Source organism: Tetranychus urticae, chromosome 1, assembly GCF_039701765.1.
Source record: "Tetranychus urticae isolate SD_2017Ah chromosome 1, NJAU_TeUrti_SD_1.0, whole genome shotgun sequence".
NCBI lineage: Eukaryota > Metazoa > Arthropoda > Arachnida > Trombidiformes > Tetranychidae > Tetranychus > Tetranychus urticae.
In genome coordinates this window covers 30,968,299-30,991,433 of record NC_142958.1, presented here as the reverse complement: position 1 = coordinate 30,991,433, position 23,135 = coordinate 30,968,299, and the positions used below count along the sequence as shown (strand labels likewise).

The 23,135-nt window shown below is 34.8% G+C and overlaps 6 protein-coding genes across 9 annotated transcripts; 2 read left to right on the top strand and 4 right to left on the bottom strand.

The window, feature by feature from the left end:
• The first annotated feature begins 1,349 nt into the window (after nt 1–1,349).
• On the top strand, nt 1,350–6,306 carry ear (ENL/AF9-related super elongation complex transcription factor). 2 transcript variants are annotated; one of them, XM_015928561.3, is made up of 4 exons: nt 1,350–1,659; nt 1,999–2,219; nt 3,660–4,064; nt 4,292–6,306. In XM_015928561.3, the coding sequence occupies exons 1-4, from the start codon at nt 1,470–1,472 to the stop codon at nt 6,194–6,196; spliced, it is 2,721 nt and encodes a 906-aa protein (XP_015784047.2). In that variant the 5' UTR covers nt 1,350–1,469; the 3' UTR covers nt 6,197–6,306. The 2 variants fall into 2 exon arrangements, with proteins under 2 accessions (XP_015784047.2, XP_015784048.2); XM_015928562.3 differs by lacking the exons at nt 1,350–1,659; nt 1,999–2,219 and adding an exon at nt 2,681–3,154.
• A 197-nt stretch (nt 6,307–6,503) lies between these two features.
• Nucleotides 6,504–7,368, bottom strand: LOC107361706 (magnesium-dependent phosphatase 1). Its single transcript, XM_015928568.3, has one exon. It carries the CDS (start codon nt 7,218–7,220, stop codon nt 6,672–6,674), a length of 549 nt encoding a protein of 182 aa, XP_015784054.1. The 5' UTR covers nt 7,221–7,368; the 3' UTR covers nt 6,504–6,671.
• Nucleotides 7,369–11,100: 3,732 nt separating this feature from the next.
• Nucleotides 11,101–14,274, bottom strand: LOC107361500 (uncharacterized). 3 transcript variants are annotated; one of them, XM_089266798.1, is made up of 3 exons: nt 14,042–14,274; nt 11,920–13,867; nt 11,101–11,847 (listed from the first exon to the last, which is right to left on the bottom strand). In XM_089266798.1, the coding sequence occupies exons 1-3, from the start codon at nt 14,117–14,119 to the stop codon at nt 11,435–11,437; spliced, it is 2,439 nt and encodes an 812-aa protein (XP_089122924.1). In that variant the 5' UTR covers nt 14,120–14,274; the 3' UTR covers nt 11,101–11,434. The 3 variants fall into 3 exon arrangements, with proteins under 3 accessions (XP_089122924.1, XP_089122925.1, XP_015783825.1); XM_089266799.1 differs by having other exon boundaries at nt 11,101–11,823; XM_015928339.3 differs by having other exon boundaries at nt 11,101–13,867; nt 14,042–14,273.
• An 80-nt stretch (nt 14,275–14,354) lies between these two features.
• IFT43 (intraflagellar transport 43) lies at nt 14,355–16,466 on the bottom strand. Its single transcript, XM_015928567.3, has 2 exons — nt 16,116–16,466; nt 14,355–16,052 (listed from the first exon to the last, which is right to left on the bottom strand). Exons 1-2 carry the CDS (start codon nt 16,386–16,388, stop codon nt 15,633–15,635), a joined length of 693 nt encoding a protein of 230 aa, XP_015784053.1. The 5' UTR covers nt 16,389–16,466; the 3' UTR covers nt 14,355–15,632.
• Nucleotides 16,467–17,405: 939 nt separating this feature from the next.
• Nucleotides 17,406–20,974, top strand: LOC107361502 (uncharacterized). Its single transcript, XM_089266151.1, has 2 exons — nt 17,406–17,618; nt 17,805–20,974. The coding sequence occupies exons 1-2, from the start codon at nt 17,541–17,543 to the stop codon at nt 20,616–20,618; spliced, it is 2,892 nt and encodes a 963-aa protein (XP_089122277.1). The 5' UTR covers nt 17,406–17,540; the 3' UTR covers nt 20,619–20,974.
• On the bottom strand, nt 20,459–22,329 carry LOC107361703 (palmitoyltransferase ZDHHC17-like). Its single transcript, XM_015928563.3, has 3 exons — nt 22,022–22,329; nt 21,790–21,955; nt 20,459–21,728 (listed from the first exon to the last, which is right to left on the bottom strand). Exons 1-3 carry the CDS (start codon nt 22,194–22,196, stop codon nt 20,693–20,695), a joined length of 1,377 nt encoding a protein of 458 aa, XP_015784049.2. The 5' UTR covers nt 22,197–22,329; the 3' UTR covers nt 20,459–20,692.
• Nucleotides 22,330–23,135: the final 806 nt, after the last annotated feature.

Genomic DNA, 23,135 nt, shown 5'->3' with positions numbered 1-23,135 from the left:
AGTTTTTCATTTTTCAATTAATTGATGATGATCTATAATCCAGTTCATATTGTTTTAATATTTTCGAAGACAATCAACTCATAATCTTAATTACCATCGATCAAAAGGCAAATGAAATTGTTCTTCAATTTTATCATGAATAATTTTTAAAAGATGAGTAAAAGATTCTTTTTTCAAAATGCTAATTTCATTGTTTCAAATATTGTTAATTCACATTTTGTGCGATTTATGTCTTTTCATAATAAAAAGCTACATCTTTAATACAAGAGTGGAAGTTGGCCTTATGTTGATACATTTGTGAGAAACCTGATCAAGGTTAAGGGTAAGGGTTAAAGGTATAAGGTTATGGGAAATTATTATAACGGGTTACAACCAAATCATATGTTAGATGCCATAAGGTTATTTCCTATCATCTTAGGCCAACCTTTAAATACCAGATTCAACCAATAACTGAATGAATCAAACTAAAACCATCCTTAGTTAAGAGATGAACGAGTTAACTTTTACTTTTAACTCTTTCGATTTGTAACCTTCATACCATGATTCTGACCTCCAACTAGTCTCATTCAACCTTGGCTTGAGAAAAAATCAGGTTAAAGGTTCCAAAGGGTTAAGCGTTTTTGAATTTTGAGTCAATGTCTTAATTCGGCCTTTAACATCAATCTCAATATCGATCGGTATTTTTAAGACTCTACAAAACCACCAAGTTTCAAATCTCTTCTTGTTTTACCATCTTCGCGAACAAATCGTTCCCCGAAATTACTCGAAAAGGTTTGAGTTAACAAATTTGAACAAATTTCTTGACAGCAAACATCCAAAAGGTCAAATTGATTTTAAGCTACTTTAAAGTCTCAGTCTTCACCAGTTAAGCTCCAGCCAAAAACTCTCTCGGTTCATAGTTACGACGCGTCGAAATAGCGCTTTATTTCGCACTTCATTCGCTTTTTATAGAACATATTTTTTTATGTGAAATTATATCAATAATAAGAAAATGCAATTATTTCGAGGAATAAAATTTTATGTTTCTGTAAAACAATTCACTTAGATTTCGACAAGAATTAACCACAAAAGAAGCTTAATTTTAATTAACTCGTATGATTATTGTCGTAAAATTTCCTCAATTTAACTTAAACCACCAAAGGGCAAATTATTATAAAACTATTAGATTTAAAGATTTAAAGATTAACATATTGTTAGATTTTAAGATAAAAGGTTTTTTTGAAGGGAGTTTACATTTTCAAATAATCCGCTTTACATTTCACTACGCAGGTATTTTTTCACCAGGGCGCAGCATAGGTCGTCCCTCATCTTTAAACTGCTTAAAGTGTTTATTTTTTTTGTAAGAAATCCTGAGCCTTAACACTTGTAATTTAGTCCTGTGGTCAGTTAATTATTTTTTAGTTACATTTTATTTTGATGTTTATTATATTAAAACAGTGTATTCTATTTTATGTGTTACACCAACGATAATGAAGATACCTCAAGTTGAAGTACAAATCGAACTGGGCCACCATGCAAAACCTAGAGAGAAACCCACTGAAGAAGGCTATACTCACGATTGGATGGTCTATGTCCGTGGACTTGACGGATGTGACATCCAGTATTTTGTCGAGAAAGTTATTTTTCAATTGCATGAAAGCTTTCCGAAGCCTAGAAGAGGTAAGTAAAAGTAACCTTGAAAATAATCGATCTAAAAGCTTGGTCAGAGTGAAGAAAAAGAGGGAATTTTTCTGCGTTTTCTATCTAGCTTTTGAAGGCCTTTACTGTCATCTAATTTAACAATAGTTTGACTATATCTTCAAAGATAATCTTGGTTCCTATTTGTGAATCTCAATTATATTTATTTTAGATGTTTACTCGCTCCTTAAATCTTGTACTCTTCTTCTCAAACTTTGCTTTTGATCGGTTGCTTTCAACCGCCATTATCGGTGCCATGATGGATTGCGTTCGCAATGATGAAATTATTTCTAATATGTTTTTTTCTCTATTTTTCAACAGTGATCAAAGAGCCTCCTTATCAAATATCTCAATCTGGATATGCTGGATTCGAACTACCAATCGAGATTTATTTCCGTAATAAAGAAGAACCAAAGAAAGTTCAATATACTTATGATCTTTTCCTCAAGATTGGTGAACCTTGTACCAATGCCCAACAACAAAAGCTTACTTTTCAAAATCCTAATGCCGATTTTAAAAAGAAACTTCTTAAAGCTGGAGGGGTAAGTCGAAACATTTATTTACTTCTATGTGAATTTGGTGCGAAGATAAATTCTGTTGCGTATTTACATTAGGTTTTGTATGACATTTGAGTAATTCAATTTTAACGAAAGCGGTAATTCGCTGTTATTGTAGGTAAATTAGAGATGGCGAGTGTGAGCCACTTGAATTGATTATTATGCAGTGAGTAAAGGCTTTCAGTTATGCCTCCCATCTTTCCTCCCATCAATTTACTCACTTTTCTCTTCCAATACTGTCTTATGATTTTCTTTCTTTCTCCATTTCCATTCATCGCTTGATAACTCACTCACACTTCATAATTCCCCTCTTTCCCCATTCTCACCTGTTTAACTCTCTCTCTCCCCTTCTTCTTTCGAATTCTCTTTCTATTTCTCTCTCACCGTTCAAAGTGATTAGAACCTGTCTGGATTACCTTAATTTAATGGTGATCTTATTTCAAGAGAGTGAGGGGAGAGAGAAAGATCTATCTTGTCTGAAAAACATCCACAGAAATGTACCTTTCTCCTCTCCATTTTTGTTTAAAAATCAGTGTCAACGTTAAGTAATCTATCTAAAGTTATTCTACTCAACTGTCTCCTGTGTGATATTTGAACAAATCAATAGGCGAATTCATCAATCAATGTCGTACTATTTGTTTCAAGTGTATTTTTTCTTGTTTAAAAACTGTTTCTCTTAGATATAACTTTCTCTTTTATTCATTCTTCTTGTTCAGTTCATCTGCTTTTAACTACCTTCCTCATCTGTATTCCTTTTCTCTCTACCCTCTTGTTATATTCTTATTTTAACAATTTCTTTTAAAAACTCGGATATTGCCATCAACATAATTAACAACAATATTGGTCCTACCAGCCTTTACACTTTTTAGTCTGTTTTTGTCGTTTTGGTGATGAAAAACTATGTTTCCATCCGGGCGCAGGTTTGATAAAACTTGATACATTTATACTGTGTTAATTCTCTATCGTGTTTTCCCATTTTAATCCAAATTTTCATCAGTGCTTAGTCTGTTTTGTTGTTGATTTTGCGACGTTTTAGTGTGGCAGAGCCATGTGGCAAACAGGAATTGATGGCAAACAACTTTACCCTAATTTTGCTGACTCTCTCTCCTCTCTTTTCGTTCTCTTTCTACATTTGTCTAACTCCACCAATACTTTCACCAATTTTTTTCTTCAGCCTTCTTTTTTCAGCTAACTCCGCTCTCTTGTTTCCTGATTTCGTCCTGAAATTGGAACAAATTTACCCGTGTAAATGAATAGCCAATTGTTTGTGTGAAAGAGATACCTTTTTCGTTATTGTGAAGACTTTTTTCATTGCACCATTCATTCACTTTTTTTTCATTCTCTTTGAGTTTATTTTAAATACACTAAAATAACATGGCTAATTATGTATTATTCTATCTGTTTCTTTCATCCTCCCCTTTTTAGGTTATCCATGAAAAATCATCGGTCTCAGATTCTCCCTCTCGCTCTTTATCTCTGGCTTTTGGAGATGACAAACACAACCATAAGTCTAGTAAATCAATCTCTAGAGATGTTACTGGCGAAAAGAAAAAATCAAGTAAAATGGCCAGTGTCATTTCATCGAAAGACAAATCTTTACATAGTCAACAATCATCCTCAAATCAAGGGCAGTCTTCATTGTCTTCATCATCATCGACACATCACACACAAATTAGTAGCTTTCACGAAAAGAGTGTCAACTCATCTGGCAATATACCTCTTCCTCCCTCATCATCATCCTCGCAATCAGTACAAGATCCATTTACCGATTTATTTGGTACCCCCATAAAGACAAGGCCATCTCCGGACTCCATACATTCTAAGTTAAAGGTATGTATAATTAAGACGATCTTATGATTTATTTACTTCCCCCGACTACTTTCCTCACTTTTGAATACGTTGTCTTTTTTACCTTCTTTTCTATCTAACCATCTCATACTTTTAATATCTCCTCTTAAATACTCTTTCTCTTTTTCATTCTCACGTTCATTGCTCTATCTATTTTTCTTGGTAACTCATCAATTTTTATTTCATTTTCTCTTACTTTGCAATTTTAGGATAACAGTGGAAGTGGCAGTGGAACTAGCAAAAGTGGCTTGAGTAGCCTCAAAGCCAGCTCTAAAAAGATCTCAACTGATATTAAATCGGTTTCTGGTTCATCTACTAAATCTCTGGAAAAAGAAAAGGATAAGGAAAAGAAACATAAGATAACTCCAAATGGTGGCATAGTGAGTTCGAAGGATATCAAGATCGAAAAAGATGCCAAGCCAAGCAAAGAGAAATCTTTGAAAAAGAGGGATGAAAGTCCTAAAATCAAAAAGGAAAAACTTAACAAACCCAATTTTGATGGAAGGCCAACGACTCCAAACTTAAGTGCCAGTTCCTCTAGCAAAAAGAGTACAAGCCTTCCAAATGTGACTAGTGTAAAAAAGGAACCCAGTGATACAAGTGGAAATACTAAAGAAGGAAGCTCCAGCAAAAAAAGGAAACGAAGTCTCTCTCCGCCATCCTTTTTATCAGGTGAAACTGGTGAAAAGAAAGACAGTGGAATTATAACTAAGTCAATCAGCAAAGATGGTCTTTCGGAAAAAAGTCATAAAGAGAAATCAAAGAAACAGAAAGCATCAACGCGAGATCAAGTCTCATCGAGTGCCACAGTCGGAAGCAATAGTAACCACAAAGTGAAGGACGTTAAAAAGGAATCATCCACATCAACAACAATAAGTTTGACGAATAACGAGAACACGGGTACAACAACACTGGAAATCAAATCTGTTAAAAAGGAGAAAACTTGGGACAGTGAAGTTAAGAAATCAAGATCTAAAGAACACAAAACTGACGAAGTGAAATCAAGTCGGGAAAACGTCAGCAAAGACAGCAATAAAATCCAAGTCCGTGATAAAGAGCTACTAAAAGAAAAGGAGAAAGAACAGCCCCAGCCCCAGCCCCAGCCACCAGAAAAAAAGGAAAAGGAAAAGAATAAAGAGAAATCAAGCAAAAATCGTGATCGAGACAGAGATCGAGATCGAGAAAAAGATCGAGAAAAGGACAGAGAAAAGGATAAAGACAAGGAAAAAGAAAAGAGCAAAGACAAAGACAAAGAAAAACTAAAAGATCGAAGTAAAGATAAGGACAACAGCCATGACGATTCATTCAGTCCTAAAGAATCTACTGGTCCTAAATTCGCTAAATTCTCGAAAGATAAATACCATGGTGGAACCTTGGTTAATAACAATCATAACTTAAGTGCTAATGTTAATAGTTTAAGAGATCCAAGTAGCAGTCCTGCTTCCATAGTTAGTGGTTCATTAACTCCTGGAGGGGGTGCTTATCTCGGAGCTCCATCATCAGTCTCATCTCTTAATGGTCCTATTACAACATTAATGGCTGAAATGGACCAAGAATCTTTACCTGTTTCTCCTTTATCAAGTTGTGATCCTCCTTCTCCGTTAACATTTGGTTCTAAAGATAAAGATAGTTCATCTGATGATGAACACCATCATAACGCCACATCCAACATCAGTAATATCAACCATAATAAACCTCATCATCTTAACAGCAAGAGAGATGGACCGCCACCTCCAATAAGGAACTTAAATTCGTCTGAGAAGAACAAAAATCGAGAACTGCCACAAAGTATTTCTAAAAAAAGAAAAGAAACTCCTAGTAATGCCAAACCAATAGAGCCAATGGATGAAACCGATAATCAGTCATCTCCTAAGCCAACCATTTCCCGTGGACCACCTAATTTAACTACATTCGATTTCGACTATATCAACCAACTCAAAGCCCTACACCGTAAAATCAATGACTTGAGAGACCGAGACATTCTCCAGCGTATCGTTGACATAATCGAGGAAACAGGTCTTTTCAGTATGAATAATTCTGCATTTGATTTTGATTTAATGCAATTGGACCGTAATACTGTTCGTAAAATAAGACAATGTTTAATCTCCACCTAAATGTACATACTTGTACTTATGTAACAATGTAAATAATTAAATAATGTATCTGTGCAATGTAAAATTACTTGTTGCAGTAATTTTCCAATAAATATATTTATCATTTATAATTCATACAAAATGTTTCAACAATTTATTCATTCGAATCGGTATTTATTTCGGGTCATTAGGTAAACTATAACGAATTAAAGTTGAAGCTATTAAAACAGTTATCTCTAGCCTACATATTTGTAAATATTAGCTACTATTTCTTATGTATCAATTAACCGTGTATTCTTTGTTTGTAAAATTAAATGAAACAGTAGAGTAAAATTAGAATTGAACAATTTATTCACAAAATTACCAGCCAAATCTAAAGAGAGTTTAAACTAGTCAACATAATATTCATTGAACTCTTATTTTGACCACTTTCAGTTCAAAAAGGGCTATAGCTGAGAAAATTCAGAGCGTTACATATTTAATTGAAATTTCCTAATTAACCAGCTATTTTAGCTCTTTGCTGTTGGTCTCCAGACAATTGACCGAAGCTTTCCAATGCCTTCTTTACGAGGTTTAGAGTTAGTCCTTGATTTGGGTTAACTTCAACACAGTGAACACCTAAAGGAGACAAATCATCAATGTTTCTTTTTTCGTCATCGAATAACAACATCTCTGAATAGGGAATACCAGTAGCTTCATGAAGTTTGGTAACGTGGTGGGTCTTTCGAGCCGGAAAGACTTCTTGGTGTGCAAAAAGTTCACTCCAACCGTAATAGAAGAGGAGAACAGGACCTCCATGGTAATAATATGATCTTGAAACGGCAGCTAAATCGATACCATGTTCCTTGATGAGACGCAGGGCCTTCTCAGCTTCAGGGAAAGGTTCCATTTTAACACCTTTCGAATCATAAACTCCATCATCTTTTTTAAAATATGGTGGGACCATCTTAAATTTATCAACTCCCCATGGCCACAATGTAAAGTCCAAATCAATCATTGCTAGACGAGGCTTACCAGCAGCTCTTAACAAACTAGTCAACTTCATTGTTGAATAATTCTATTTGATAGTGAAATCACACAATTTGAATATGAAAATTTCAATAAATAAATAAACAATATTCAGTTGACCACTGGTTAATTAAATTTAGGCTTAATATTTTGCTGAAAAAAAGATAAACAGAGGTCTACTCAGAGTTTGAAGGACATGACTGTGCTGCATTCTAGTGTGATGAAATGTTAAACAGTATTACAATGCGGAGAGTTTAAATGAAATTGTAAATATTTCCTTATGTTATTATTTGTTATTGTGAGAAAGTTGATCCAGGTTAAAGTTACAAGGGCAAGAGGTTAAAGGTATAAGGACATTTTTATCAAAGGTTAAATAAACCTAACCACAAGGATAACACAAAGATTAGTGAACCTATGGGAAATGATCATAAAGACCACTTTCAATACTTTCATCTTTATCTTTGTATTATAATATTTTAAATCCGAATAAGTAACTTCCTTCCAAAGCAACTTGATTATCAAAACAAAGGTAAAAAAAGTTCTCAGGTTAGTATTTAGTAATGGAAAGGGTAACATAAGGTTTTAATATAAGATCGTAGTTCAACCTTTAATATCAAATTCAGCCAATAACCAACTCTTATTATAAATTGGATATGCCTACAACCACCGGAATCAAAGGTTTTTTCAAGTTATGAACGAGTTAACTTTTACTTTTAACCCTTTCGATTTTCAGCCTTCAAATCATAATTTTGACCTCCAAAGAGCCTAATCTAACCTTGGTTTGATATAAAATTAGGTTAAAGGCACCAAAGGATTGAGAAATTCACCCATTTAGTCTTAACCCTTTCACTAACTTATTGATTACTGATGAAATACGCCTGGAAATATGCTTAATTTTGATGGAATTGGCCTTTTCATATTCATTTAGTATAACTAATTACCAAAATTCATCAACTAACTAATTAATGGTCCTCTTAAACATCTAACATCAAGACTAATTTATTTGAGACAATTGGAACTGGGTTAATCTTACAATGTTAGTCTGAATCATTCATTTATTAAATGATGTCTCCCGAATATTGCCATAACTTTCAATCTTACTTTTATAAACCATTGAAAACCATTGTTTCAATTATTCAGGATCTAATTGTTTTAAGATTCAAAACATCAATGCTTAATAAAGAGCTATTAGTGCCAAGGTTTAAATATTAAGTTAATGGAAGGGTCTAACCTTATGTTGATACATTTGTGAGAAACCTGATCAAGGTTAAGGGTAAGGGTTAAAGGTATAAGGTTATCCATGGGAAACTGTTTATAACGGGTTACATCCAAATCATATTTTAGGTAACATAAGGTTATTCGAAGCATCTTAGGTCAGCCTTTAAATATCAGATTCAACCAATAACTGAGTGAATCAAACTAAAACCATCCTTAGTTAAGAGATGAACGAGTTAACTTTTACTTTCAACTCTTTCGATTTATAACCTTCGAACCATGATTCTGACCTCCAAACAGACTCATCTAACCTTGGTTTGGGGAAAAATCAGGTTAAAGGTTCCAAAGGGTTGAAACCCGATGCATTAAAAAGTATCTTCTTCAATAACTTACAGTCCACTCAATAATATTGATTCAGGTTGATTCCTGGATTGCTACAAGTCCAATGAATATTTTTTTTTCTTTTTTTGATTAATTGATGACGATCATTACTCTGTGTTTATTATTTCCAAAGACAATCAACTCAATTCTTAATTACTATCTACTATAATATCTAGTAACAAAATTATATAATAAAACAAACAAAATTGTTCTTTAATTTTATCATGAATAATTTTTGAAAGTTATGTTCAATCTATTCGTTCTACAAAAGGCTAATTTCATTGTTTCAAATATTATTAACTTAAATTTCGTGCGATTTATATCTTTTCATAATAAAAAGCTACATATTTAATACGATCTTTAAGAGTGAAAGGTTTAGCCTTATGTTGATACATTTGTGAGAACCTGATCAAGGTTAAGGGTAAGGGTTAAAGGTATAAGGTTATGGGAAATTATTATAACGGGTTACAACCAAATCATCTGTTATGTAACAAGGTTATTTCCTAGCATCTTAGGTCAGCCTTTTAAGATCAGATTCAACCAATAACCGAGTGAATCAAACTAAACTATCCTAGTTAAGAGATGAACGAGTTAACTTTCACTTTAACTCTTTCGATTTGTAACCTTGCAACCATGATTCTGACCTCCAAACAGACTCATCTAACCTTGGTTTGGAGAAAAATCAGGTTAAAGGTTCCAAAGGGTTAAGCTTTTTTGGGCCTTGAGTCAATATCTTAATGCTTCCTTTAATATCAATCTCAATATCGATCGGTATTTGTAAGACTCTACAAAATCACTAACTTTTCAAATCTCTTCTTATTCCATTATCTTATTGCGAGTAAATCTTTCCACAACAATCGCCCAAAACGTGTGATTAAATTGAGTAAACAAATTTGAACATTTCTTGTCAGCAAATACCCAAAAGGCCAATTGATTTTAAACTACTTTAAAGTCTCCGTCTTGACTAGTTAGCTGACTAGCTGACTCATCTAGACTTGGTTTGTAAATAAATTAGGTTAAAGGTTCAAAGGTTGGAAGTTACAATCATGTATTGCTACTTGAAATATCCTGGTTGATTTATGCGTTAGTTTGAAGTTTAAACATTAGATTGCGATCAAACAGATGATTTCAGATCATCTCGCGTCTTCTCTGTCAAGGCATCTGTCAATCGACCACATGAATTAGAATCAGATTAAAATGGGAGATTTAATTTCAAAATAAATTAAGAATCGCTTAAGAAACTTACTTGCTTGAAGATTTTCAAAAATAATTATAATCTTATGAAAAAAATGTTTAAATTGCAATTCCAAATACTTGCCAAGTAGATTTGACCCTAGAAACTTTTTCATGACTCAATTTGCTGAATTGAGAGACTCTTCAATCAGTACTTGACATTTCGTTTATTGTGCTAATTAGTTGCTACATTTGATAACTAAATGCCGCAATAGAGCAAATCATTAAATTGCAAATCGTCTATATTCAATTCCGAATCATTGGCATGTAGATTCAATCCTCAAAACTTTTTCATAACTCAATTGCTTCACCGAGAGACTTTTCTCCAATCGGTACTTGGCATTTCGATTATTTGTTACATTTGATGTTCAAATGCAGCAATAGAACTGAACAGCAAATCATTGAATTGTACGGAATCCTCACTGTCAAGATAATATTGTAAAACAAAAAACCAATACAATCTAGTATTGTTTAATTCAAACCATCGATTTAGACACAAATGGTAACGAAAGGTGACAACAAAGTCTAATTCCCGAATCGATTGGTAAAACTTGATCTTTCAAAGAATCACGCCTGGCGACCTTCTCAATTGGATTGAGGAATATGATTCCGATATTTTATTCAGTTTGATTCCGAAGGTTATGCACCCATTCATTGGGTTTCAAAATTTGGTGAATAGGTTGCACCAAACTGACTGTGGAACAATTTTTATTGATTTAACTTTTCGTCAAACTCAGGTTCACATGATACATGTATTACCGCAGCTCTACTGGAAAATAGTGTATCAGCTTCCATTCCGGCTAAGATAGTTTGTGGGCCCAATACGAAAATACTTATGTTTATGATTTGATACCAAATTGATACCATGATTTGATTTGGCAACCAGGTCTTATGTTCAGCCTAATTCACTAGAATATAAAAAAGTATTAGAAGCTAAATTAGAATCTGCATCGAAGTTGAAAGAAGAAATTAAGAAATTTAGTGAATCAAAGTCTAAAGAAAGAATCAAATTACCTGGGATTCCTTATTTTAGTGTTAAACTTTGCCATACATGTAAAATTATTCAAGAAATAGGAACAAAGCATTGCTCTTATTGCAATCGATGTATTGCCAATCATGACCATCATTGTATTTATTTAAATAATTGTATTTCTTCTTACAATAGGATTCTTTTTATTGCATTAACTTTTAGTTTAGCGGTAACAGGATCGAGTCTTATCATTATACTTTACATTAGCTTGCAAAAAACGAATTACAAAGTAAATTGGAGGCAATTTGGATTGTTTTTGCTTGCTCTCAATTTATGTTTCAACGGTGGACTTAAATGTTGTCCATTAAATTAAAAGGCTTTGCAAAAATCAAGATAGAATATAAATGCATCTTCATTTTTTAACATGAAACTAAAAATCAACATTTCTCTCTTTATTCTTCAGCGAATAATTGCAACTTTTCTTTAAAAGTGAGCTTCTCAGGGCCAGCAATAATTTTCTTCTGAGGTTGAGTTTTCATTTTTTCAGCCTCGATTCTTTCTCTAGGATCTTTATAAATTTCATGGGCGCCAATAACATTTGGACCATAACTTTGGAAATTCTTTGCTGGGTCATTTTCATCTTCCATTTCAAGAGCCTCACTAATTTCTTTCAGCAAGGAAGCACAGTTAATTAAGGGGTGATGAGGATTCACTTGCTGTGATTGTTGTTGGTGTAGTTGCTCATTTGGTTGTTGATTTGGTTGTTGATGCTGCTGTTGATTTGGTTGCTGGATTTGTTGTTGCTGTTGTTGATGTAGTTGCTCATTTGGTTGTTGATTTGGTTGCTGTTGTTGATGTTGATGTGGTTGTTGATGTGGTTGTTGATGTGGTTGTTGATGAGGTTGTTGATGTGGTTGTTGATGAGGTTGTTGATGAGGTTGTTGATGAGGTTGTTGATAATGCTGTTGATGTTGATGTGTTTGTTGGTGAAGTTGTTGATTTGGTTGTTGATGTTGATGTGGTTGTTGGTGTTGATGTGGATGTTGGTGAGGTTGTTGATGTGGTTGTTGATGTGGTTGTTGGTGTGGTTGTTGGTGAGGTTGTTGGTGAGGTTGTTGATGAGGTTGTTGATGAGGTTGTTGATGTTGTTGCATATGCTGTGGTTGCATCTGGTGTGGATGCATATGCGGTTGTTGTTGTTGTAGTAGCTGTTGTTGTAGATGCAGTTGTTGATGTGCTAGCTGAGGTGGAAGATGTGCTGGGTATTGAGGGGGTAATTGAGGTGGTAGCTGTGCTGGTAGCTGTGATGGTAGCTGAGGAGTAGCCCTTTGAACTTCGTTGAGGAAAGTAGCAAGTCCATTATAATAAGCTGCTTGTTTTGCTACTTCTAATCTTACGATAGAAGATTGAGTCATCAATTTTGCAGCTTTTTCTTGAGGCATGTCAATAAGTGAATGATTATTTACTGATAATAGTTGGTCTCCAGGTTGGAGACGTCCATCTAGGTCAGCAGTACCGCCTTTGATAATAGATTTTACATAAATTCCTATTTGACCTGTCCTTAAACTTCGAGCAGCGACAATGCTGAAACCTAAACCACTACCACTTTTTCGTAGCTGAATTGTGAAAGGAACAGGTGATGGTGATGGTGATGGAAAATGGCTCATAGACGATGATGCAACACCATGCAAATTGTCATAAATTCTATGACCAAGATCTATGGTATGATGATAAGGTGGAGGCAACATTGAATGTGATTGTGTCATTTTTCGCATCGAATGAGATTGGAGGGCTAATTGAGGCGATGATTGTGATGACTGTGATGATTGTGATGGAAGTTGTGATGAAACTTGTGTTGGAAGTTGTACTGGAATTTGAAGTGGAAGCTGTGATTGAAGTTGTAATGGAATCTGTGGAGGGAGTTGTGGAGGGAATTGTGGTGGAACTTGTGGTGGGAGTTGTTGTGTTGGAACTTGTGGTGGGAGTTGTGATGGAATTTGCGATGGAACTTGTGGTGATCCTGGTGTTATTTGAGGCTGACAATCAACAGATCTTTTTCTGATGTGAAAAGTTAGCTGACCTCGTGCAGGATTATGTTTTTGTTTGATGGCTAAAGGACAATCGTTGTCATCTAGAACATATTGTATTAATCTATCTTGCGGAGGCTCAATAACCAAAACTAAACAATAGCTAGAAGCAGGTTCAGCTTCTTGGAAATTACCAATTTCTCTGTATTTTTCCAAAATTTGTTGAACTACATAGCGGGCTGTGTCTTTAGCTGAAAGTAGCAACGTCTTGTAAGGTACATCTGGATTAAGACATTCTCCAAAAATGCGAAGAGTCCCTCCAGCATCAGGTCCATTTTGTTGTAAAAGTTGAAGCTTTTTTTCAAGCTTTTGTTTTCTTCTTCTTTTCATGACAGCTTCCGGATTAGAAATACTTCGAGTGAAACAAGTTTCAGGCAACTCATCATAAAGTTTTCCAGCAAGGCTACTTTCTTTCGATTCTTCATTCTTCTCTTTCTTTTTCTTATCCTTCTTTCCACTTTTTGATAATTTTCGGGTTAATGTACCAGATTCTCCAGTTGACTTTTCATCAATCCTTTTCAATAAAAATCTTCCTTCTCTATCATCTTTGTGCCAATTAAGTTGAACCAACAATGGCCTTTCATCATCATCAAGTTTACGCTCTTCACCATTTTCGTGGATTTCATATAATCCATACTGTGGAACTGACAGCATCTTAATATCAGCTCTAAACTTTTCAATTAAAGAATCTATAACATCTAAAGTTGTAGCATTGCTACAAACACGGACACACTTTGTAGCAACTTTCTGGCCCGCATCTTGGTAACAAAAACGCATAACTCCACAAAATTCACCATTCTGTCATTTCAAAAAAAGACAACAATTTGTAAACAAATAATTAGAATGGCAAATATAACAGATAAAGACAGAGACAAATAGGAACAGAGACAGAGAAAGAGACAGAAAGAGCAAAGGGAAAAGGGAAAAAGGAAGATAAACAAGAAAAAAAATAATGAATAAGTCAAAACTTACTTCATTTGGTAAACTTAAAGCAAATAGCTCAACTCGATTTATATTCCATTGGTTTATTAAACTCACTAGATCATCCATAATTAATTAAACAATAAACTAAAATTGTCAGATCAAATTAACTTGAAATAATTATAAAAATGAAAAAAAAACTGAAAGTATTTCAACTATGCAGTGCAAAGCTGATGGGAAAAAATGTCTGCTATGTGGCAACTAGCAGGCAGGAAAAGTTTTGGCTCAACTGACTTTAGTTTAGAGGCGTTGATAATGATCGATTAATCGAATATCAAATCTCAAAATCGAATCTTAACCCAGCAGTTTACATGTAAATGCTCTTTCTATTGACCCTTTCGCAAAATATCTCTTTCATCTCTTTCTTTTCAAAATAAGAGAAATACCTGAAACGGTAAAAATGTTGTTTTTGACTAGGAAATCAAATTTTTCAGGTGATTTGAATCAATTGTTTATGGTTATGTTAACCTTTAAACATTTTTCACTCTGTACACTCACTGCTCTTTCAGTGATTCAATTGTAATCATTGTGTTTAAAATTTACATGATTCAAACGATTTGGAGAACTGGAAACTATTAATAATTACTGTAAAATGATCTTCTGGAAATTTGATTTTTCCTGATTCTTGTCGCAACTGAAAAGTGAAGTAGAGATTTTCATTTTTAAACAATTAATACACGAATGATTGTGAACTCTTTTCATTATAATTGTCGAGCTCAATGTATTCAAAATAAGGACAACAAAACATGAAAAAACCACATTACATGTAAACGAATGAAGAGGATTGATGTGTTGGCCAAGTTGGGTGTGGAAATGATTGACCTCAGTATAATTGCCTTCGCTCTGGTTAAACCTAGACTAACCGTTTAGATGTCACTTAAAGAGGGCAACATTTAAACATGTAAGCTGATGACCACACTATATCCTCGTTTCGTTTGGAGGATGGTTACTCAGGAATGTTTGCCTTAGCTTTGGTCAAGCTTATGCTGACTATTTGTAGTTACCTTAAGAATGTTAATATTGAAGCATGGGAAAGTTAACCAATTAAGCTTGTCAAGCTATTATAAGTATGGCACCCGTGGCGTGGTCTTTGAGCTATTCAGTTGTACTCGGCTTCATTTTCATTTTTTATGAGTGAAACTGAATAATGACCAACCTTTTCATCGGACGGTTATTCGATTAAAAATCATTTATCAATTTTGATCATCATTTAATGATTTGTAAAATATGCACGGTATTTGGTATTGTTGTTTGATATTGTTTGTTATTGAATGTATTTTGAAGAAGCAAATCGTGGGAACTCGCTTATTACTGGTGCAACAATAACCAATATAACGATAACATGTAAAAAGATCTTATAACTTGAGAAATGTAAATGTTTACATTCACAAGAAAAAGATTAGCTCCAGAATAATTGTTGATGCTGATGATCTTGAATACGAAAGATTATCCCAAATCATTCACAGAATGTCATGGCAAGTTATAGGAATTGAAATTCGGACATTTTTATCCTAACATTGTAAGATTATAATTTTTTGAAAATCTCATCTAAATTGGTTTATGTCGTTTACTTGATCCTTCATTACTCGTCATCTTTCCTTTCAATGTAAGATGCAACTTCAGAAATCAAACTATCCCAGGTCCATGGAACATCATCTTCTTTAACTTGACCCTGTGAGACCAGTCTTGATGATAATATGGACGAATCGACTCCACAAAGATTTGAAAAGGCTTGATGTTTAATTATATCCTTTTCCAGCTCTTGTAGGCTTATTAATTTGTTGACAACAAAATTGTCAACAAAATCTTGAGGCCCTTTGCTTATTGGATCATCAAGCTCATCAATATCTGGAATAAATGGAATTGTCTCGTTTTCATCTGATTCCAATTCACGAGGTCGATTGACAGATGCCTTGACAGAGAAGATACGAGATGATCTGAAATCATCTGTTTGGTCATCTTCAAAAAGAGATCCTCGCCTTCTCCGTCCATCAACTCGTGTCTAAAAAAAGAAACACAAGAAATTAGTTTCAAGGGAAAAGTAGCTCATGGAAAATGTACTGACCATTTCATTTGAACCATCTCCAAATATGTGGGTAAGAGGATTATCAGATGCCATAATGTCATTTGGTAGTTCAATGGTAGATTCAGCATTTCGTCTGGTTTGACGAGTTTCACTCCGGGATTTTGGTGACAAACTGAATGATTCTAGGTCCGAGTTTATCAGATCATCTTCTAGTCCACCGATTGCAAAATGATCACGATTTATATGATTTGTATTATTCATCATCGAAGTAGTTTGTTTATGATTTTTTTCTGATGCATTTGAAAGAAACATAATTCAACTGTAAATAGAGAGACTTAATTAGAGAAAACATTTGTTTATAATTTTGAGGTGACGAACAGGTAGCCTAGGATACAACCGTTACCTTAACAAACCTTACCTCTATACAGTTGACCTAAATGTTTCTTTAGTTATGTTATCTTTTACCTGAGAAATTTTGGCAATGCAATTTTAGGTAGCATTGATTTAACCACATATTTTAAACTCTTACCCTTAAGGGCCTTAACAAGGTCAAGTTTCTTCACAAGATGAAGTGTAACAACGTGAGGCCTACATTTATATTGCTTGGACTTAATGCACTGATATTTTGAGAGTCTAAATTACTGAATTTCAAGGCACTTGACCATAGTTTACGTTTTACAATCAAATTCCGTTCATTAATGCAATTTGCGATAATAAACTGAATTGGACGAGGTTCAATTAACCTGATTAATATAAAGAAATACATGATAAAACAAATCATGAAAAGATATACTCATTTGATCGCAACCTAATGTGTAAACTTCCAACTAACGCACAAATCAACCAGGATATTTCAAGAAGCATTAATTTTCAACCTTTGAAACTCTTAACCTAATTTATTTACAAACCAAGGTTAGATGAGTCTGTTTGGAGGTCAGAATCATGGTTCGAAGGTTATAAATCGAAAGAGTTGAAAGTAAAAGTTAACTCGTTCATCTCTTAACTAGCATAGTTTAGTTTGATTCACTCGGTTATTGGTTGAATCTGATATTTAAAGGCTGACCTAAGATGATAGGAAATAACCTTATGGTATCTAACATATGATTTGATTTGGTTGAAAGCCGTTATAATAATTTCTCATAACCTTATACATTTAACCCTTACCCTTAACCTTGATCAGGTTTTCTCAAAAATGTATCATAAGGTTAGAACCTGCCATTAACTTGAGATTTAAACCTTGGCACTAATAGCTCCAAACATCTTTTCTAAAATGCCGCTTGCAGGTTTCCTTGGTTTCGAGCTAGGTTGACCATAAGTAACAACTTGTTTGACGAGAGTCAGCCGACGGTTACTTCTTCAGTCTCACCCAACCAGCATAGTTGGAATACTTTCAGTTTTTTTTCATTTTTATAATTATTTCAAGTTAATTTGATCTGACAATTTTAGTTTATTGTTTAATTAATTATGGATGATCTAGTGAGTTTAATAAACCAATGGAATATAAATCGAGTTGAGCTATTTGCTTTAAGTTTACCAAATGAAGTAAGTTTTGACTTATTCATGATTCTTTTTTCTTGTTTATCTTCCTTTTTCCCTTTTCCCTTAGCTCTTTCTGTCTCTTTCTCTCTCTTTCTCTGTCTTCTCTGTTCCTATGTGTCTCTGTCTTTATCTGTCTTTTGCCATTCTAATTATTTGTTTACAAATTGTTGTCTTTTTTTGAAATGACAGAATGGTGAATTTTGTGGAGTTATGCGTTTTTGTTACCAAGATGCGGGCCAGAAAGTTGCTACAAAGTGTGTCCGTGTTTGTAGCAATGCTACAACTTTAGATGTTATAGATTCTTTAATTGAAAAGTTTAGAGCTGATATTAAGATGCTGTCAGTTCCACAGTATGGATTATATGAAATCCACGAAAATGGTGAAGAGCGTAAACTTGATGATGATGAAAGGCCATTGTTGGTTCAACTTAATTGGCACAAAGATGATAGAGAAGGAAGATTTTTATTGAAAAGGATTGATGAAAAGTCAACTGGAGAATCTGGTACATTAACCCGAAAATTATCAAAAAGTGGAAAGAAGGATAAGAAAAAGAAAGAGAAGAATGAAGAATCGAAAGAAAGTAGCCTTGCTGGAAAACTTTATGATGAGTTGCCTGAAACTTGTTTCACTCGAAGTATTTCTAATCCGGAAGCTGTCATGAAAAGAAGAAGAAAACAAAAGCTTGAAAAAAAGCTTCAACTTTTACAACAAAATGGACCTGATGCTGGAGGGACTCTTCGCATTTTTGGAGAATGTCTTAATCCAGATGTACCTTACAAGACGTTGCTACTTTCAGCTAAAGACACAGCCCGCTATGTAGTTCAACAAATTTTGGAAAAATACAGAGAAATTGGTAATTTCCAAGAAGCTGAACCTGCTTCTAGCTATTGTTTAGTTTTGGTTATTGAGCCTCCGCAAGATAGATTAATACAATATGTTCTAGATGACAACGATTGTCCTTTAGCCATCAAACAAAAACATAATCCTGCACGAGGTCAGCTAACTTTTCACATCAGAAAAAGATCTGTTGATTGTCAGCCTCAAATAACACCAGGATCACCACAAGTTCCATCGCAAATTCCATCACAAGTTTCAACACAACAACTCCCACCACAAGTTCCACCACAACAACTCCCACCACAAGTTCCACCACAACAACTCCCACCACAAGTTCCACCACAATTCCCTCCACAACTCCCTCCACAGATTCCATTACAACTTCAATCACAGCTTCCACTTCAAATTCCAGTACAACTCCCAACACAAGTTTCATCACAACTTCCATCACAATCATCACAGTCATCACAATCATCGCCTCAATTAGCCCTCCAATCTCATTCGATGCGACAAATGACACAATCACATTCAATGTTGCCTCCACCTTATCATCATACCATAGATCTTGGTCATAGAATTTATGACAATTTGCATGGTGTTGCATCATCGTCTATGAGCCATTTTCCATCACCATCACCATCGCCATCACCAACACCTGTTCCTTTCACAATTCAGCTAAGAAAAAATGAAAATGGTTTAGGCTTCAGCATTGTTGCTGCTCGAAGTTTAAGGACAGGTCAAGGTGGAATTTATGTAAAATCTGTTATCAAAGGTGGTACTGCTGACCAAGATGGACGTCTTCAACCTGGAGACCAACTACTGTCAGTAAATAATCATTCACTCATTGACATACCTCAAGAAAAAGCTGCTAAATTGATGACTCAATCTTCTATTGTAACATTAGAAGTAGCAAAACGTGCAGCTTATTATAATGGACTTGCTACTTTCCTCAACGAAATTCAAAGGGCTACACCTCAGCTACCACCACAGTATCCACCACAGTATCAACCACATTATTCACCACAGCATTTACCGCATCACCCAGCACATCATCCACCACAGTATCAGCCACAGTATCAACCGCAGTACCAACCACATCATCCACCACTGCATCCACTAGAGCATCCACTTCAGCATCAACCACGTTATCCACCGCATCATGCACCACAGAATTTAATACATCATCCACTTCAGCATCCATCACAGCGTCCATCACAGCGTCCAACACTGCATCCCCCACAGTATCCACCGCAGTATCAACCACCACATCATCCACCGCAGCATCCACCACACCATCCACTAGAGCACCCACTAGATCATCAAGAACAGCATCAACGACAGCATCAAGAACAGCATTTGGCACAGCATTTACCGCATAATCCACCACAGCACCAAACACAACATCAGCCACAACATCAACCACAACAACAACCACAGCATCAACTACAGCATCAAGAAAAGCATCAACCTCAGCATTTGTCACAGCATTTACCACAACATCAAGAACAGCATTTGACGCAGAATGTCCCGAATAATCCATCGCCGCATCCACTAGAGCATCAAGAACATCATCAAACACAACATCAGCCACAACCTCAACCTCAACCACAGAATCATGAACAGTATTTGCCACAGCATCAACCACAGCATTTACCACATAATCCACCACAACGTCAAACACAACATCTACCACAGAATCATGAACAGCTTTTGCCACAGCTTCAAGAACAGCATCAACCACAGCATTTACCGCATAATCCACCACAGCACCAAACACAACATCAGCCACAACATCAGCCACAACATCAACCACAACATCAACTACAGAATCATGAACACCACCAACCACAGCATTTGCCACAGCATTTACCGCATGATCCACCACAACATCAGACACCGCATCAACCACCTCAATTACCATCAATTGCTTCATTGCTGGAAGAAATTAGTGAGGCTATTGAAAATGACCCAAGTGACGATGACGATGAAAATTTTCCTCCTAATAATTTCAAAAGTTATGGTCCAAATGTTATTGGCGCCAATGAAATTTATAAAGATCCGAGAGAAAGAATTGAGGCTGAAAAAATGAAAACTCAACCCCAAAAGACAATTCTTGCTGGCCCTGAGAAGCTAACTTTCCAAGAAAAGTTGCAATTATTCACTTAAAAGAAGAAGATTAATTTTTATGTTATCATTAACGGACAGATTTATTGGAACACTGGCATGAAGTATTTAATATCTTAAATAACTAGATTTTTAAAAAGTTTTATAATTGAATGGACCAACATAAGTCCACCGTTGAAACATAAATTGAGAGCAAGCAGAAACAATCCAAATTGCCTCCAATTTACTTTGTAATTCGTTTTTTGCAAGCTAATGTAAAGTATAATAATAAGACTCGATCCTGTTACCGCTAAACTAAAAGTTAATGCAATAAAAAGAATCCTATTGTAAGAAGAAATACAATTATTTAAATAAATACAATGATGGTCATGATTGGCAATACATCGATTGCAATAAGAGCAATGCTTTGTTCCTATTTCTTGAATAATTTTACATGTATGGCAAAGTTTAACACTAAAATAAGGAATCCCAGGTAATTTGATTCTTTCTTTAGACTTTGATTCACTAATTTTCTTAATTTCTTCTTTCAATTTCGATGCAGATACTAATTTAGCTTCTAATACTTTTTTATATTCTAGTGAATTAGGCTGAACATAAGACCTGGTTGCCCAAGTCGCATACCATAATACCCAATCGAGTCCACTTGATGCCAACAGTACAACATGCAATTTAACATACTCCATAGAGTTTGGTACCAAATCATAAACATAAGCAGGATACATAAAAACCAAAATACTGAGGAACCAAATGACCATGAAGAAACTAGCTCCATAATTATAAATATCTGCTAATAAACTCTTTATACTTTTATTTGCTCGAAATTGTCGTTGATGCAATGAATATATCGCATACGGTGAAACACTAGAAGCGATAACTAGACGTTTAACTATTTGATAGTTGCCAGTATAATAAGCTATATGGAGAGATTTGACGCCAATTTGTGACCGTAAATTTGGATTAACACCAATGTTTAGGAATAAATTGACAGCCTCTAAATCCTCCTTCAGTGTAGCATAGTGAAGCACACTGAATTTATTTCCGTCAAAGAGATATGGATCAGCTCCACGACATAAAAGATGTAAAACGGTTCTGGAATTGCGGACATGATGAGAACCAGTCATTACAGCTCTCATTAAAGGTGTACATTTATACCTGAGAAAAGAAAGCTAAATTTTAATAAATTGCTTGAATTAAAACGGTTAGAAAACTCAACTTATCTCGAGCATTTACGTCGGCACCATAACTTAAAAGGACATCAATAACCTCAGTGTGACCCTCCATAGATGCTATATGAATTGGTTGGGCCCCACAAACTACATCAGCCGGAGTGGAAGCTGAAACACCATTTTCCAATAGAGTTGTGGTAATATCATGTAAACCTGGTTAAGAGGGAGAGATTAAATTAATAAAATTGTTTCACAGTCAGTTTGGTGCAACCAATTTACCAAATTTTGAAACCCAATGAATGGGTGCATAACCTTTGCTATCAAACTGAAATAAAATATCGAAACCATATTCTTCAATCCAATTTAAAAGGTCACCAGACGTGATTCTTTCAAAGACCAAGTTTTGCCAATCGATTCGGGGAATTAGACTTTTGTTGTCACCTTTCGTTACCATTTGTGTCTAAATCGATGGTTTGAATTTAACAATAATATTTTGTTTCACCATATTATCTTGACAGTAAGGATTCTATGTTCTATGCAATTTAATGATTTGCTGTTTAGCTCTGTTTCCGCATTTAATTATAAAATGTAACAAATAATAAGCACAATAAATGACATGACAAGTACACGGTGATCGGAAAGTTTCTGGTGTGTGGGGTGGAGCCTTTTCTGCGTAGAAGAGTATCGGTGAATAAAACAGCAAATCAATAAGTGTCTTTGCGCGTAGAAGGGGAAAAAGCCCCTCACACCAGAAACTTTCCGATCACCCTGTACCCTCGAAACGAAAGTAGGAAAGGCCCTCGATGAAGCGATCTCGGTAACCAATAAATTGTAACGATAACATGTAAAAAGATCTTATAACTCGAGAAATGTAAATGTTTACATTCACAAGAAAAAGATTAACTCCAGAATAATTGTTGATACTGATGATCTTGAATACGAAAGATTATCCCAAATCATTCACAGAATGTCATGGCAAGTTTTAGGAATTGAAATTCGGTCATTTTTATCATAAGATTATAATTTTTTGAGGATCTTCAAGCAAGTAAGTTTCCTTAAACGATTCTCAATTTATTTTAATGATTCTTTATCAATAATCTCATCTAAATTGGTTAGTGTCGTCTACTTGAGCCTTAGTTACTCGTCATCTTTCCTCTCAATGTAAGATGCAACTTCAGAAATCAAACTGTCCCAGGTCCATGGAACATCATCTTCTTTAACTTGACCCTGTGAGACCAGTCTTGATGATAATATGGACGAATCAACTCCACAAAGATTTGAAAAGGCTTGATGTTTAATTATATCCTTTTCGAGCTCTTGTAGGCTTATTCAGATCATACACTACTTTGTCCTACTCATTATGTTTTGTCAGTGACACAGCGCTGCTTATTTG

Coding starts and splice junctions, on each gene's coding strand:
- IFT43 (XM_015928567.3), bottom strand. CDS start 16,388: ATGTTTCTTTCAAATGCATCAGAAAAAAATCATAAACAAACTACTTCG. Junction 16,053..16,115: donor GAGATGGTTCAAATGAAATG/GTCAGTACATTT, acceptor TTCTTTTTTTAG/ACACGAGTTGATGGACGGAG.
- LOC107361706 (XM_015928568.3), bottom strand. CDS start 7,220: ATGAAGTTGACTAGTTTGTTAAGAGCTGCTGGTAAGCCTCGTCTAGCA.
- LOC107361703 (XM_015928563.3), bottom strand. CDS start 22,196: ATGGTAACGAAAGGTGACAACAAAAGTCTAATTCCCCGAATCGATTGG. Junction 21,956..22,021: donor TCATTGGGTTTCAAAATTTG/GTAAATTGGTTG, acceptor CCTCTTAACCAG/GTTTACATGATATTACCACA. Junction 21,729..21,789: donor GACGTAAATGCTCGAGATAA/GTTGAGTTTTCT, acceptor TTCTTTTCTCAG/GTATAAATGTACACCTTTAA.
- LOC107361500 (XM_015928339.3), bottom strand. CDS start 14,119: ATGGATGATCTAGTGAGTTTAATAAACCAATGGAATATAAATCGAGTT. Junction 13,868..14,041: donor CTTTAAGTTTACCAAATGAA/GTAAGTTTTGAC, acceptor TTGAAATGACAG/AATGGTGAATTTTGTGGAGT.
- ear (XM_015928561.3), top strand. CDS start 1,470: ATGAAGATACCTCAAGTTGAAGTACAAATCGAACTGGGCCACCATGCA. Junction 1,660..1,998: donor CTTTCCGAAGCCTAGAAGAG/GTAAGTAAAAGT, acceptor ATTTTTCAACAG/TGATCAAAGAGCCTCCTTAT. Junction 2,220..3,659: donor AACTTCTTAAAGCTGGAGGG/GTAAGTCGAAAC, acceptor TCCCCTTTTTAG/GTTATCCATGAAAAATCATC.
- LOC107361502 (XM_089266151.1), top strand. CDS start 17,541: ATGGATGATCTAGTGAGTTTAATAAACCAATGGAATATAAATCGAGTT. Junction 17,619..17,804: donor CTTTAAGTTTACCAAATGAA/GTAAGTTTTGAC, acceptor TTGAAATGACAG/AATGGTGAATTTTGTGGAGT.